This window comes from Oncorhynchus mykiss, chromosome 22, assembly GCF_057628025.1.
Source record: "Oncorhynchus mykiss isolate SJ-2025 chromosome 22, ASM5762802v1, whole genome shotgun sequence".
Lineage (NCBI taxonomy): Eukaryota > Metazoa > Chordata > Actinopteri > Salmoniformes > Salmonidae > Oncorhynchus > Oncorhynchus mykiss.
Window position 1 is genome coordinate 36,839,743 of NC_143043.1, and position 17,740 is coordinate 36,857,482.

General features: G+C 43.0%; 1 protein-coding gene across 2 annotated transcripts in view; it reads right to left on the reverse strand.

Annotated features, from left to right (window-relative positions):
• The window catches only part of itprid2 (ITPR interacting domain containing 2), a 45,814-nt gene that overhangs the window by 17,224 nt on the left and 10,850 nt on the right, over nt 1-17,740 (reverse strand). Inside the window, exons 1-8 of one of the 2 annotated variants that reach the window (XM_021579533.3) lie at nt 7,547-7,803; nt 6,767-7,038; nt 6,449-6,491; nt 4,934-4,983; nt 4,214-4,267; nt 1,993-2,035; nt 1,735-1,833; nt 1,240-1,448 (exon numbers count right to left, since the gene is read on the reverse strand). In XM_021579533.3, coding sequence (XP_021435208.2) covers nt 1,240-1,448; nt 1,735-1,833; nt 1,993-2,035; nt 4,214-4,267; nt 4,934-4,983; nt 6,449-6,491; nt 6,767-6,971 — 703 coding nt within the window. In that variant the 5' untranslated portion in view covers nt 6,972-7,038; nt 7,547-7,803. Of the gene's footprint in view, nt 1-1,239; nt 1,449-1,734; nt 1,834-1,992; nt 2,036-4,213; nt 4,268-4,933; nt 4,984-6,448; nt 6,492-6,766; nt 7,039-7,546; nt 7,804-17,740 lie in introns of those variants that run through there. The other variant, XM_021579532.3, reaches the window with a different exon arrangement.

Sequence of the window (17,740 nt, forward strand, 5' to 3'; positions counted from 1 at the left end):
CCATTGACTGATGGTGTGCCATTGATTATTACACCACCTACAAAGATACCAGACTACCCCTACATGTAACTAGGGCTGGGAATTACCAGGGACCTCACCATACCATATTATCACCATACTTAGGTGCCGATATGATGTGTTGCTTTTCTCCATTCAATATGTATTACGATTTGATGGTGATTTGATGTTCCAAACATATTGCTCACTATATGTCTGAGAAAATGAGTTTTGATCAGTCATGGAAATAAATGAAGAACAAGCTGTAGGGAGAAATATTCTGGAGCAGGTACTGCCAACTAGCGCTAGCTAATGCTACCTAGAATTATTATTTCTTAAATTGCAAATCGATACTTGGAGTCAAAGTAATACCATCACTACTCCCAACTCACTACCAACATCCCCACCACACCACCGTACCATCCCCCACTCAAACACTACCAACATCCCCACCCCACCACCGTACCATCCCCCACTCAAACACTACCAACATCCCCACCACACCACCGTACCATCACCCACTCAAACACTACCAACATCCCCACCACATCACCGTACCATCCCCCACTCAAACACTACCAACATCCCCACCACACCACCGTACCATCACCCACTCAAACACTACCAACATCCCCACCACACCACCGTACCATCACCCACTCAAACACTACCAACATCCCCACCCCACCACCGTACCATCACCCACTCAAACACTACCAACATCCCCACCCCACCACCGTACCATCACCCACTCACCCACTCAAACACTACCAACATCCCCACCCCACCACCGTACCATCACCCACTCAAACACTACCAACATCCCCACCACACCACCGTACCATCACCCACTCAAACACTACCAACATCCCCACCCCACCACCGTACCATCACCCACTCAAACACTACCAACATCCCCACCCCACCACCGTACCATCACCCACTCACCCACTCAAACACTACCAACATCCCCACCACACCACCGTACCATCACCCCGCTGCTCCGCACCCAACTGACACTTTCTATCCATATTCCTTCATCACTACCCATTTGTCTGCATGTACGTAGGTTGTACATTGTTGTCTGTCTGGACCATTTTATAGCAGTGAACAGCAATATGAGCAGTGTTCTCACAGCTCGAAGAAAGCTAGAGAAACAGACAGAGCGAGGAAGACACACAAAGAGAGGTAAAGCTGGAGACGCACAAAGTGTATGAGAAAAAAGCAAGTTAAAGCTGGTACTTGTCAGGGCATAGTTGGGGTTCTCCATCTCCATGCGTTGCAGCTGTGCTCCCAGATAGACCTTGATGTCGATGCCCTTAGCTCCGGAGGAGCCGTTGAAGAAGCGCGTGGGGATCTTAGAGGCGATGTCCGGCTCCTCCCGGCCGAACCCCAGGTTATACAGGATCTCTTCTGGATCTTCTTCATAGAGGTCCAACAACTCAGACACACTGGACAGAACACACAAACCATGTATTACAGGACTCCAAGTATGAAAGCATATATAACAGCACTCCACAGCAAATGATGTAGCTAGTGAGGTTAAGTCAAAAGAAAAACCTGAGCTTTAACAGAGTACATCTGGCTAAAATCAGACCCAATATTGTATTAAACTTGATCTATTATATGTCTGCTTTTCGGTTTTTCTTGAGACCTGAACTGAAATGTCCCAGTTACAGGGATTGTCATCCCCAAACCACAGCTCTTGGCTCAGGGCCTGTCTACTTGTCTGCTCACCTGGACACAGTGGTGCTGCTCTTCCCTGATCCCGTTGAGTTCATACTCCTGCCTTTCTGCCGGAACTGGCTCCTCTTGTCCTTCGCAGGCATTCCATAGCTGAAGAGCAGAGTGGGCATGCAGTGATCAGTACACGAGTCACACCACAGCCACAGGCAGTAAGACTACTGCATAAGACTGAACTGAGGGTGGTGAGAACTGAGGAGGGGGGTGAGGAGTGGCCAATAGCATAAAGGGGGGTCTCACAGTCTCACTTACCAGGGTGTCTCTGCTTTGGCACTGTTGGGCTGAAGGTGGTTGGCTGCAGGGAGGTTAAAGAGAGAGGGAGGGAGAAGGAAAGAGGGGGAAGAGAGAGTGGGGGAAGGAGGGAGGGAGAGAGAGGAAGATAGAGTTGAATACAGGAGCTTTGTATGCTGCTGTGTGCTTTGGTCAACTAACTATATACAGTTATTGCTGATTCTTGCATTTCTCTCCAAAGTCCATCTGTCGAAATCTAACGTTATACACTGTCAAAAATCATAGAAAAGCAACAATAAATGTCTACCTTTGTAAAAATATATATATATATATTTATTTTTACAAGAAACCACATCTAACATGCCTTCTCTTCCACATATGATATAAGGGAAAGAGGCCAGAGTCAAAATGACAATCCCCAGAAAATAACAAAAGCCTCAGCTCTGAGACAGCAAGGAACATAATGACAGAATTATGGAGTACAGTAGAGACAGAGAGAAAGTGCTCCTGAAGTATGGACTGGCCTCATCTGTCAGAAGATAATCCTTCTCTCAGTCTGAAGGCCTCTTCCAGGTTGTCTTAGTGACATAAAGAATGCAAACTGATGACTGTGGGCAATCCTCAGAAGTCTTAGTGTGGAGACCAGAGCTGGGATCAAACACTATTCTAAATCATTTCAAAATACTGTGCATGGTTGAGTTTGCTTGGCTTGATGGACCAATAGAATCGTCCACACAACTGTAAACCCCGCCCATATGGCACTCCGGGCAGGCTAGAACAAACACTGAAAGTATTTAAAAGATTTCTAATAGTGCCTGGGTCTGGTGAAGACAGAGACAGGAGAGTACACGTTGTCTGTCAGTTGCCTGAAACTGAACAAACTCAAATCAGCCTAACTGGTTCTTCAGCCTCAAAGAGCTCGATTATCATCAAAGCATGCTTTTCCATTGAATGACTATTGTTGTGCGTGTTAGCCTGTTAACAGTAAGTTGTTGCTACTCACTGATGGAGTGGATTGGAGCCAGAAGGGCCATCATACAGGTGCCTGTTGAGACTTGTAGCATGACATGGTCACAATGGAAGACGGATCTCAGGTATGACTAGGTCCCTTTCCTTTGCTTCACTGTATTTGTATGTCCCAAATGGCACCCTATTCCCTATTTAGAGCACTACTTTTGACCAGAGCCCTATATAGGGAATAGGGTGCCAGTTGGGCCACAACCTGAGACTAAGCAGGTCAGAGCAGACCATAACAGGAGCCAACCCCAGCACGACACAGTAACTACCTCCCACCGCCTCTGGTCTGCACAAACACAATAGTAATGTGTGGAGTGCAACCATGCGGGCAAGTACAAAATCTGACTGACCCCATCTCTCAGAGACAAAAAACAAACGGTAGCAAATTAGGGAGCATACATCAGTACAGCTGTTTCAATGGAAGAATGAGACATTAAAAGCACAAACTCATCTGGCACTCCAGGCGCCTAAAGCAAACGCTAAAAGTATGAAGGTCTGCAAGTGACAACAGGACACTGCTCTATACACGGTAAGCCTACAACTATGTGACTTGAGAAGAGGGAAGTGTTGAGGAACAGACCAGATAGTTATCATGGGGGAGTAGAAAATAGCTGTATAGCAGGGCCAGAGGACATAAAAGCTCATGTATGTTCTTATTTAGGTCCGAGGAGACAGTTTAAACTGAGATAGATCCACTCTTTCATTATTTATCCTCCTCTACTCCTCCACCAACAGGCAGGTCACCCAGAGGGTGAAATGAGAGCTAGATATGCTATCTGATCACACTGCTCTGCTCTCCTTTCCTTTTGACTGGGAAAGCTAGGTGTGTGTCCTTGAGTCCTCATGTGCACGTCCACTCATAAAGATCAGTAACAGCAGGGAGTACTCCCAAGGTCCTATTGCAGCTTTAGTAAAAACTAAAGAGGCAAATCACTTCAACAACAAGAAGCTTCCAGCTCACAATTGTTTGGACACAGATTTCTAGGCCGTGTCTCAAATGGCACTCTATTGCCTATTAAGAGCACTACTTTTGACCAGGACCCAGCCAGAAGTGCACTATAATATATAGGGAGCAGGGCGTCATTTGGGATTCAGCTCTAGTCTCTCTCAAAACAGCAAAAAGCATCGTAAAACTGCCGTAGCAGCAGTGTGATTCTAGGTCATATTGCTCTAGTGACAGAGAGACACACGCACAGAGAGAGACACAGAGAGAGAAGTTACCCACCCTCAGCTCCCAGAGACAAGTCGTCTTCAAAGCTGCATCCATTCTTCATCACTCCTGTGAAGTACAGAAGATCTTTCATGAAGCCCTCAAACAGCACTTATAACCTACAATAGACTAAATAACCATTCACATAAAAGCGTCTGCACGTGCCTGTAAAACACAATGGACATGGTTAACTGAAGACATTTGAAACAGAGTAGCTGTAGTAGTACTACAGACAGACACTTCAAACCACGACAAATAGTTACGCTTGGTTAGGAGAAATATTTACCATGGCTGGTTGGTAAACCTACTGTAGATAGCACCAGCTGCACATGTAGGTTCACATCACCCAGAAGACTAAAGCAAATGCAGGGAATCCAAATGTTATTCCTTTCAGTTGAGGATACTCACATCGTGCCTGGCTCTGTTTCTTACTTCGGTTTAGAAGGACAATAAGATGACCTGAGCGACAGAGTTTGAGAAAGCTACCAACTGGTAACTGGTGTGTGGGTGGATGTGTAAAGCAGCTGGTTACAGAACACTCCAAAGTTCACTAGGGCTGCAAGGTGTGGTGAGAAAGTGAGTTGCAGAATACTCCACAAACACCCCCTTGACCCACACACACACACATACACACACACACCATCTGCACAGATACACTAACACACATTCTCTTTTTCCATTGGAGAGTTACAGTTGTATAGCATATGACTGGTGTTGTAGGAGAGGGAAATTCACCCTTGGACTGCATGTTGCTCTGCTCATCCAAAGACGCCCCAAGAGGAGTCCTGTGAAGAGACACACACTGTTAGAGACACCAGTGTCTACAACACAGAGACATATACAAACACTACAACTGTTTCTTACTATTAGTCAACTAACCATATAAGCATGATCAATATACTATACATCCACAGATACAGTAGGTCTACATCCACAGTAGTACTAGACAGTGCCTGTCATGTTACCAGTCACAGAACAGTAACAGAGCCTCCAATCTCCACTGTTAGTTTTATCCAGGCCTTCCTGTACACTAAGTCAAGTCTGGCTGAGCATTGTGAGAAAAAACAGCAAGTCAAACACAAGGCTCTAAGTCTAAGGGCTAAAGATAGCAACGTGGCACAACATCCCTAACACTGCGCCATGACGCTCCTAGCTCACCTCTAGGTCAACAGATCAAACAACTTCATATGGTCACTGTCCCAGACCTAAGCAGGTCTATAGGCTTTCTGATGTCCTACTGTACTCTGATGGAACTATACTTCTATACTGAGTGAGTCAGACCAAGTCAAGTTGATATGCTTTCTGCTCATGTAACATCTAGGACTGGGACAATACCAGCATTGCAATATTTTTTCCAAGGCAAAAATGAAAACACAAAGTAGAGCTAACTATTTGGTCCTTTAAAAACCTGCTGTATGTAAAATATTGTGTTCTATATCTTTGTAAATAAATACATGACTCTGGGTAACAACATGATGTTTCCAACATCAGGGCTGTTTTCTTAAAGAAATGTTTTGTGTCCTTGCCATGATACTAATGAGTATCACGATACTGGCATGGCCCCGGCACTAGTAACATCTAGGTTAACAGACACCTGACACGTCTGAAGGCCTATACCAGCACCAGTCATATGACATAAACATTTCATAAAGAGACATTGACATTGTGTAAACGCTCATGATCAACATCATGCGACTTTCTGTTTGCTCTTTCTCTTCATCACTCCGTCTTGCTCACATACATCGGTTTTGGGGGGGGATTTTTTACCATCTAGAATTTGACTCAATAACCAGATTCTAAGTTCCATGGTAATGTTTGTTGAATCAACTTGAGGCAGTAGAACAAGACCAGACCAGTTGCTGATAACATAGGCCCTGGGCTAACGGAAAAACTTCCCAAAGGCATAGATAGCAGCATAAAGAGCACGGCCTTCACAAAGCAAATATAACATGTCTGACAAAGTGAGAGCTGGACCACAGCAGCTTCCAGATACAAGGAAACACAATACATGGTTGCTATGCTGCTCTTTCTCTGTCATTATTAAGGGCTTTACCAGGGCCCTGTCTTCTGTGTTCATTAGACATCAAACTGAAAAAAAAACAATTGAAACAAAGAGGGGCTACTGGTCCAATAAGAAACACAAATTTTCGCTTTCTGTTGCACAACGGTTTACAACGTTGTCCATTGTGTGCCCTAATGTCAATTTACATGTCAACGTAGAGGTTTCATTATGACACAACATTACTATACCTGCAGTCCTTGAGCCAGCTTGCAATCTTGTTAGGGAAGCGCCCTGAGAGAAGAAAACATGTACAATTCCTATATAACATCATACTGCCTGGAACAATTCTACAATGTCCATAACAACTAGATTCAAACGTCTAAATAAACAGTTTGCCGTTGGAGGATTTCATTCCTTTTTGGGCTAGTTACTAATAGAGCAATACGACCTTAAAGTAGGGTTTATTGTTTAATCATGACTTCCATGCTGCTATATATCAAGCCGTCAAAAACCCAAACCAGAATTATTTCTGTCTGCTGCTCCCTCTGTAGCTCTTCCCAACGTACCTGGCTCCTCGGCGGGGGCCGTCGTCTCCATGGTGGGCTCCGGGGACACCATCTCCTCGCTGCAACCCTCCTGATCCTGGGTGTCCTGACTCTCAGAGGGGCCCTGCCAGGAGTCTCTGCTCTGGGCCCAGGCCATCCTCTTCATGGTCGCTGCCTTCCATGGGTGATCCCTGCTGGGGCTCGCAGAAGTCTCACACTGCTCCATGGTCCTCTCCTGGATCCACTCTTCCTCTTCTCCACAGGCTGTGTTGCTACAGCGAGGGGCAAGTCACCTGCAGTAGAGAGGAGGGAGGGGGGAGTCATGAGACTAAATGGAAGCCAAGCCTCCTCTTTAGTAATTTATGACTACTTTATTACCGAGTTTTGTACGGCTCTCTAAATATGCTAGGTTACATCACACCACACTGGGAGGACACACACACACACGGGCACGCCAAGGACACACCATTTCATTCTAGAAGGAAAGCTCTGCAAACCTGGCAAGGCCTGTAATAGATCAAACTGCATGATAACCATGTATGCTAACAGAACAGCCACAGCATGGAATGACAGTAACATTGAGCTGGAAACAAGCAAATGTCCAATAATCCAATAACAAAATCGACTTAGGAAAATAAGTTATTATACAAACAATGAAAAACAAGACTACACAATTTGTTTCTTTCCATAACTTCGATGGCTAAACGAATTAAGAGCAGAACACCAAATTAATACATGTGATAACCTCGGCAAGAAGCAAAACAACAAAACAATATGCATGAAATGAGACACTAATAATACCTGGTGGGTATTCCTCCTTCCTCCAGAACTAGTATCCTAAGAATCCTAAGAATAATTCCAAAGCAGTCTGAAATGTCACTTAAAAGTAGTGCCTTCCCAGCCAGGCAGAGATATGGGACAGAGGGCAGGCAGTAAGGATGGATGAGTACAGAGGAGCTAATGAGAGCTAGAAGTCCAACTGACAACAACTGGAGCAGGAAATGTCTGTTTAGTTAAAAGATTACGAGTTGTTTCCTGTTGTGGATCAGCTATTTTCTGAAGGGAGGGATAAATGGAGACCAATGGAGTTCTCACTGGAGTGTAGAAGCCAGACCCCAATGGACAAATGAAGGAGGCTATTATTAGGTTACTTCTATTTCCAGAGTAATCATCTGAATTAAGGAATGTGACTAAACAACACAGACGATCACTCTGCTTTCCAAACAAACCGATGGCAGTGACGGCTAGCAATAGACGTGTGGGAATCTAAAAAGTGGTCAGTACAAAAACAACAAATAGGCTTGCCTCTTTCAATGAAGTACAGTGAGACATCTTGATGACAGGTGTCGATCAATTTAAAACACGGGGTTTTCTGATGTCAAATACATTATCTGAGAATGTGTCAACACAATCCAGTCCAGTCCAGCACAATAATTTTTATTTCAAATAAAATTAAATTTTATTGGTCACATAAACATTGTTAGTAGATGTTAATGCGAGTGTAGCGAAATGCTTGTGCTTCTAGTTCCGACCGTGCAGCAATTTCTAACATGTAATCTAACAATTTCACAACAACTACCTTATACACAGAAGTGTAAAGGAATGAATAAGAATATGTACATATTCTTATGTAAACTTCAGATTCACTTAGATTGGACTAATTAAAACTCGTTTTTTAACCATTCTACAAATTTCTTGTTAAGAAACTATAGTTTTGGCAAGTCGGATAGGACATCTACTTTGTGCATGACAAGTAAATTTTCCAACAATTGTTTACAGAGATTATTTCACTGTATCACAATTCCAGTGAATCAGAAGTTTACATACACTAAGTTGACTGTGCCTTTAAACAGCTTGGAAAATTCCAGAAAATGATGTCATGGCTTTAGAAGCTTCTGATAGGCTAATTGACATAATTTGAGTCAATTGGAGGTGTACCTGTGGATGTATTTCAAGGCAGACCTTCAAACTCAGTGCCTCTTTGCTTGACATCATGGGAAAATCAAGCAATCAGCCAAGATCTCAGAGAAAAAAATATTGTAGACCTCCACAAGTCTGGAAATTGCTCCCAAATATGAACCAAACGCCTGAAGGTACCACGTTCATCTGTACAAACAATAGTACACGGGACCACGCAGCCATCATACCGCCCAAGAAGGAGACGCGTTCTATCTCCTAGAGATTAACGTACTTTGGTGCGAAAAGTGCAAATCATTCCCAGAACAACAGCAAAGGACCTTGTGAAGATGCTGGAGGAAACCGGAACAAAAGTATCTAGATCCACAGTAAAACGAGTCCTATATCGACATAACCTGAAAGGCTCCTTAGCAAGGAAGAAGCCACTGCTCCAAAACCGCCATAAAAAAGCCCGACTACGGTTTGCAACTGCACATGGGGACAAAGATTGTACTTTTTGGAGAAATGTCCTCTGGTCTGATAAAACAAAAATAGAACTGTTGGCTATAATGACCATTGTTAAATTTGGAGGGAAAAGGGGGAGGCTTGCAAGCCGAAGAACACCATCCCAACCGTGAATCACGGGGGTGGCAGCATCATGTTGTGGGGGTGCTTTGCTGCAAGAGGGACTGGTGAACTTCACAAAGTAGATGGCATCATGAGGAAAGGAAATTGTGTGGATATATTGAAGCAACATCTCAAGACATCAGTGAGGAAGTTAAAGCTTGATCGCAAATGGGTCTTCCAAATGGACAACGTCCCCAAGCATACTTCCAAAGTTGTGGCAAAGTGGCTTAAGGACAACAAAGTCAAGGTATTGGAGTGACCAGCACAAAGCCCTGACCTCAATCCTATAGAAAATGTGTGGGCAGAACTGAAAAAGTGTGTGCGAGCAAGGAGGCCTACAAACCTGACTCAGTTACACCAGCTCTGTCAGGAAGAATGGGCCAAAATTCACCCAACTTATTGTGGGAAGCTTGTGGAAGGCTACCTGAAACATTTGACACAAGTTAAACAATATAAAGGAAATGCTACCAAATACTAATTGAGTGTATGTAAACTTCTGACCCACTGGGAATGTGATGAAAGATATAAAAGCTGAAATAAATCACTGTCTACTATAATTCTGACAATTCACATTCTTAAAGTGGTGATCCTAACTGACCTGAAGATAGGGAATTTTTACTAAGATTAAATGTCAGGAATTGTGAAAAACTGAGTTTAAATGTATTTGGTTAAGGTGTATGTACATTTCCGAAAAATTGTTATTACCAGAAAGGTTAACATCAGTATTCAAAACACTCTTCCTTAACCACGTCTCAGTAAAGACCAACACAGCTCGCCAGGTGGAATCCAAGCAGGAGGGCAGCAGGCAACGGGAGTAGGTGTCACATCCACTTGGGGGAAGCTTTTACTTCTGGAGGAAGTATCTCCCCATATTAGGCCATGTTCCCAAGCAAAACATCCCAATCAATCATACCACAGGCTCGACACTGAATCCATAATAGTGAAGTTCTAGACATAGCCTTCAACATTGGTTGGCGACTTGGCAGTATACGGGCGGCAGTTAGCCTAGCGGTTAAGAGCGGTGGGCCAGTAAACGAAAGGTTGCTGGTTAAAATCCCTGCGCAGACTGAAAAATCTGTCGATGTGTCCTTGAGCAAGGCACCGAACCCTAAAAGACTCAAATGTAAATGTAATGATATACAAAGCAACAGTTTCCAGTCCATCTTTGAAATGGAGGGAATGGGATATTCTTCAGCTGTAATCACAACCCCCAGCCTTCCTCTCTCCACTCCATTTTAGACCTGTGGAAAAACATCCACTTTACTAAACAATCATGTCTGTACAAGGCTACATACTCTGCTTTAAATGGGTACAGGTTGGGAAGACGGATTGGGGAAGCTCCCCTTTATCTAAATAACTGCCTCCCAACTCAGTGAGGGCAAAGGCCTTCTCCTTCCACTGCCTATGAGAGATTGAGAGAGATATGGGAGAGAGGGAGGCTCGACAACAGACAGATCAGTCAGCCCAACTGTGTGCTGCACATGACAAAGCCATCTTGCCTCATAACTCTTCCACCTCTCATCATTTCTCTTTCTTAGGGTATTCTCTTCAGTGGGACAGGAAGAACAGGTGTGTGTGTGTGAGAGCGTGAGGGAGTGAGATGGACAGGTAACCACTGTCTGTCAGTGCCATGACTGATGTGCTTTTCCTCTCGCTTGCTACACTACTCGACAACAGTACAGCTGTGGATGGCATGGGGACAGCCTTGGTGGGGACAGCGGACAATCAGTTACAGAGAACCCAGGCGAACAGCATTCATTCATTGTGCTTCATGAAGACAGATCCTGATTTTTGGCCTAAGAGGCAGTGCCTACATCCCAAATGGCACCTTATTCCCTATATAGTGCACTTATTTTGACCATGGCCCTATAGTGTACTATATAGGGAACAGGGGGCCATTTGGTACGTACCCTGAGACACAGGAAGTAATCTAGCAGCTTAAATCATCTCTGAGCCCAAATATACACAGATGCAGAGTCTCATATGCAGATAAGATGAGAAAGAAGGAAGGAGGCCAACACGGATTAGTGTAGTGAGGGGTCGCTTTATTATAGCAACTGTGTTGATAATCACTCTTTGCACTTATAGGCCTATCCACCGGATCAGACACCCAAACTGACTAACAACGCCTTGGATACACCCCAAATGGCATCCTATTCCCTACATTGTGCACTACTTTGGACCAGACCTCTATGGACACTGGTCAAAAGTAATGCACTATATAGGGAATAGTGTGTCATTTGGGACACACCCCTTGCCTGGAGCAAAGATACTAGCTATTTCGTATCAGGGTGTGCTAGGCCAGGCCGTTTGAAACTGTCGTCTCCAGTCCTTACCTCCTTATAAATATTTTTAAAGTGCTGACACTGCAGAACAATAGTGGATTGCTGTATGGAGTAGAGGTCAACCAATTATGATTTTTCAACACCGATACCGATTATTGGAGGACCAAAAACTCGATACCGATTAATCGGCCAACTTTTTTTGTGTTTACAACCATACTGAATGAATACTTATTTTAACTTAATTGAATACATCAATAAAATCAATTTAGCCTCAAGTAAATAATGGAACATGTTCAATTTGGTTTAAATAATGCAAAAACAAAGTGTTGGAGAAGAAAGTAAAAGTGCAATATGTGCTATGTAAGAAAGCTAACGTTTAAGTTCCTTGCTCAGAATATGAGAACATATGAAAGCTGGTGGTTCCTTTTAACATGAGTCTTCAATATTCCCAGGTAAGAAGTTTTAGGTTGTAGTTATTATAGGAATTATAGGACTATTTCCCTCTATACCATTTGTATTTCATTAACCTTTGACTATTGGATGTTCTTATAGGCACTTTACTATTGCCAGTGTAACAGTATAGCTTCCGTCCCTCTCCTCGATCCTCCCTGGGCTCGAACCAGAAACACAACGACAACAGCCACCATCGAAGCGGCGTTACCCATGCAGAGCAAGGGGAACAACTACTAGAAGGCTCAGAGCCAGTGACATATGAAACGCTATTAGCGCACGCTAACTAGCCAGCCATTTCACTTCGGTTACACCAGCCTCATCTCGGGAGTTGATAGGTTTGAAGTCATAAACAGCGCAATGCTTGACGCACAACAAAGAGATGCTGGCAAAACACACGAAAGTGCTGTTTGAATGAATGTTTACGAGCCTGCTTCTGCCTACCACCGCTCAGTCAGATACTTAGATACTTGTATGCTCAGTCAGATTATATGCAACGCAGGACAAGCTAGATAATATCTAGTAATATCATCAACCATGTGTAGTTAACTAGTGATTATGATTGATTGTTTTTTATAAAATAAGTTCAATGCTAGCTAGCAACTTACCTTGGCTTACTGCATTCGCATAACAGGCAGTCTCCTTGTGGAGTGCAACGAGAGAGAGGCAGGTCGTTATTGCTTTGGACAGTTAACTGTAAGTTTGCAAGATTGTATACCCTGAGCTGACAAGGTGAAAATCTGTCGTTCTGCCCCTGAACAAGGCAGTTAACCCAGCGTTCCTAGGCCGTCATTGAAAATAAGAATGTGTTCTTAACTGACTTGCCTAGTTAAATAAAAGGTACAAAAAAATATTTAAAAAATAAAAATCTGCAAATCGGCGCCCAAAAATACCGATTTCTGATTGTTATGAAAACTTGAAATCGTCCCTAATTAAATCGGCCATTCCGATTAAATCGGTCGACCTCTAGTACGGAGTACAGACTTTCCCTGTCTGAAAGGCAGACAAACCAAGCACAGCACAGAGAGACTAGAGGGGAAATGTGAGCTTAGCAACAATGACCATGGCAAACACCTGGGCTGGAGCTGGAAGTCAAGGACATAGAGAACAGAACAGCTGGAGTTCAGTGGGAGCGTGCTACAAAACTGTGTGTATGTATGTATGTATCCTACAGCACGTCTCTGCTTGCCCAGCTTGGTCAGAATAAACACTACTCTGCTGCTGGCCCAGCTTGGTCAGAATAAACACTACTCTGCTGCTGGCCCAGCTTGGTCAGAATAAACACTACTCTGCTGCTGGTCCAGCTTGGTCAGAATAAACACTACTCTGCTGCTGGTCCAGCTTGGTCAGAATAAACACTACTCTGCTGCTGGTCCAGCTTGGTCAGAATAAACACTACTCTGCTGCTGGTCCAGCTTGGTCAGAATAAACACTACTCTGCTGCTGGTCCAGCTTAGTCAGAATAAACACTACTCTGCTGCTATCCCGCCTATTAACATTAAACCCCCTCAAGACCAAACATGTTGTAAAAAGGATATCTATATTTAGGTCCCAGTTTGCACCCCCTACACACATCAGCCCCTCTTCCCCCTGACCCCTTTCAACAGAACTAAGGATGTCTCAGTTCCCACATCATGGGCCAAATGTGACCGATCATCCATCCAGTCATCGTGATGTGACAGCCCCCACGTCCCAAACACCCAAGCTGCTGAACAGCAACAAAGATAGACAAAGACACCGCACTGTTGGATACAGACACACACACACACACTCAGACCAGGGTTGTGTCCAGTAGGCACAAAAGGAAATGCGCCGAAACTGAGTGAAGCAGCGAAGTCCTAACTGAATATAGGCGGCAGGTAGCCAGGTGGTTAGAGCATTGGACAAGTAACTGAAAGGTTGTTGGCTCGAATACCCAAGCTGACAATGTGAAAAATCTCTATTGTGTCCTTGAGCAAGGCAATCAACCCTAATATGCTCCAGGAGCGCTGTACGGCTGACCAACAACACATTTCACTGCATCTATCCAATGAATTAGAATAAAAACATTTATGAACTTGTCCATTAAGAAACATTTGTTTAAGTGTTCCATTGCAAAATCTTTTGCTACGGTGAACCATAATGAACACGATCCAAGCATCAACTCCCAAGTCCCGACACAAAACAAAGCACTTGTTAGTAAGAACTCCACTTAGTCAACAAGTAGGTTAACATGTAAACAGTTACGTCCTCATAGGAGCAAACATCCTGAACTTAACAGACAACTCAGGAGTGTAGGCCTACATAAGTTATTTAATCATGCTTCCAACCCCTCGGGTTGTGTGTATGTCTCTGGGGTGGGGTGGGGGGTTAACTTTAAAGCAAGAAGACAAATTATGTTTTCTCGACAAATAAAAATTCTCTGTCTAGTTTCTCAAGGATCTTGCCTCTAGGGACAAACTACTATGCTGTTTTTCTTCTTTCCCATCTATCGGTTATGCGTGACCTTTTAAAACAAACATCATTGCACAGCAGCACTACTATGATGTTTTCTTAAGCAGTGTTCAAATGGCTGGTCAAAATGGGTCAACCGCAGTATCGAATCTTACTACAGCTCTTTCTTACGAAATAAATGTATCTAAGATGAGAATGACCTACAAATAAAGGTTACATGATAAAGAACATAGGCTACTTCTTCTGGAAAAATAGGCCTGCTATATCCATGCCAACAATGGCATTTCGTTATGCCAAACTTCTTTCATCAAGTTCAGATCAAAGTTCAACAAATCCAAACATTCTATGGTCAATTATGACGCAGTCTGCATCCCAAATGACACCTTATTCCCTACACAGTGAACTACTTTTGACCAGAGCCCTATATAGGGAGCATCAGTTCTGAGCCGCACCTGCTTTGTCTAGAACGGTAACAGAATACCTGGGCCTCCAGCCACCTTACTGCTTCGTCACACACATACACACGCACACAGCCTCCTGACCTTTTCTTCTGACAAAAGCATCTAGCTAGCTACCAACTTGGGCAGTTGGCTACCATTGCAGCACACTGACTGCCACAAATACCCTCCATTCTCTATTGTGATATTGTTTCAGAGAGCAGGGTAGCGCAGGGCGTCGACCTGCATCAGTGGAGGGCTGAGGTGGGTCACCTTCCTGTGGCCTTTCTCTTTGTTCTCCAGGGAGTTTAGGGAACCAGCCCCAAGACCATTTGAAAGCAACAGGCACTAAGGACTGGCGATATATAGAGCTAAACTACCAACTCAATAACATGACAGGGATGGGGTGTGTCTTTGGGTAGCCTGTGACGTAGGCCAAATAATGAAAAATTACCCAACGCTCAAAGATGACCAGCTGTTGCTGTCATGTTTCCTTGTTTGGAAATCACACAGACACTGGAATCAGAGACAAATGAAAGAAGGGAAATTGAATTTGTATACCCTTATTCAGTTCATTTGAAGTTATGGAGGATTATATTTACAGTGCCATCATCAGCACCATCATTGCAACTTGTGTAAAATGCACATTAAATCCTAATAAACATAGATGCAAGTCCTGAAGAATCCAATACTTACATGCCCTTTGAGGTCATAAAAATTAATGAATATAGTAGGGATGGCCAATATAGGCCAAATATCATATCACAGTATTTCAAATAATAATAGGATGGTATGACAGTATTTAGTTTTTTTTAAATAAAATATTTAAAATTTGCTGACAACAAGGGTGGCAACAAATACATTCTTAGTGATTTCAATAGGTCTTTCTCCATTCGGATTGTTTTATACTCTTCAATTAAAAACTTACACCAATCCCCCCCCCCCCCAAAAAAAAAAAACTATCTGCGTTTTCAGCTACTTCCTGCACTAATTTGAGATCCTTTCCACACTGCTGCGTAGGGTTGCGCCTTAAGGCCAAGCAACCTAGGCCTTATTTTTAACTAAATGTTGCAATTGCGATTTGACTTGTGATATAGCGCCAAAACACTTGGGTGAACTGTTGGAATCATGGAAATATAATAATTATTCCAATACTATAGTTAGAATATAATAGTGGGCACTTTGAATACAGTGTTGTTTGACATGACAACGAATGAAAACGCCAGGGATAATTGTTGACAAGTGTTTCCTAGGGGACCCTATAATATTTGGCTACATTTAATGTTCTCTCTTAGCTACTTCATGTAGCTAACATATTCATGCTTAACGTATTCCTCTTTGATTTAAACGATACTGATGCACAAACAATATGCTGAATGCTGATTTAGGTCTACACCATCACTGGTATTAGCAGGCTGTATAGCTAATTGCATTTGCTCTGACTGAGTGCATTTATTAGATAACTAGCCAGCTAACTAGCAATTAGCATTAGCAGCCAACACGCTTTAGGCCCAACTTGCTAAGAAAAGACAAACTAGGTGTTCGCAGATGTAAGAAACACAAATGAAGTGTAATTATAGAACGCTAGTGGATTTATATTAAGAAGCAAAGGGAAAAAAGGCATCGCTGTCATCAACATTGCATGTGCTCTGTTGACCATGAAGTGTCTTGTGGTGGAGGAACAACAAAAGTGCTCCTTGACAGGGGGCGGGGCTAGGTATGTGTGGAAAGCGGCATTGTATATACACTGTCTGTGTATGTATGTATGTATGTATGTATGTATGTATGTATGTATGTGTATATATATATATATATATATATATATATATATAACACACATATGACATTTGTAATGCCTTTATTCTTTAGGAACTTCTGTGGGTGTAATGTTTAACTAACTGTTCATTTTTATTGTTTATTTCACTTTTGTATATTATCTACTTCACTTGCTTTGGCAATGTTAACATATGTTTCAAGTAGCCTAAATCCCGAACAAACCTGAATGATCCACCTTCTAAGTCAAGAAGAGTCTCAAACGCTTACTAAATCATTTAACTTTGACATTTCCATCTAAATAACTCAAATATGTAAAAAACTGCACTTTATTTAGGAACATTTTTACCCATTGCTTATGGTCCTTCCACATATTGGTATTTTAGTGAAGCTCACATTCCAACAGGGTAGAGCTCAGGCCTATGTTTCCACATCCATTTAAACAAAGCGCTGTTGTGGCAATGTGAAGGTAAGATTCATCTTGGATAAATCTTGAGGAAGATCAAACTGTGCTTGACCTCAAGAGGCTCCAGGACTGACATGGCGGAAACACTCTCCAGTGAGTGAGAGTGAGCTTGAGAGTGAGAGTGGTTGTGAGTGTTTCTGTCACTTTAACCCTCGATCCCCTTGTAGAGTCGAGCAGACCAGAGGTAACCACTAAGGTTGCATCCCAAATGGCACCCATAATCCCTATATAGCACACACATTTGGGGCCCTGCTCAAAAGTAGTGCACTATTAAAAGGAATAGTGTGGCATTTGGGATGCAACCCTAAGTCTAGGCCTAAATCACAATGCCCTAATTTAGAGAGCGACAGTGGAAAAATGATTGCTGTTGGCAAACCACACCCTGGTTTACAGGAGGTTATTTACACGTAAAATGGCAGGGGAAGTTTAGTTTATCAAGTTTAACCCAATTCAAAAATCACTCTCACAGCTGATGCAGGTGAAGCATGAGACCAACAGGGTAACACTTTACATTAAAAGTGCTTTTATACCTGCGGATGTAATAATGCTGTAATTACATTAGTGAAAACATTGTTTTAACATGTGGTTATATAGTACCCGGGGCGGCAGGGTAGCCTAGTGGTTAGAG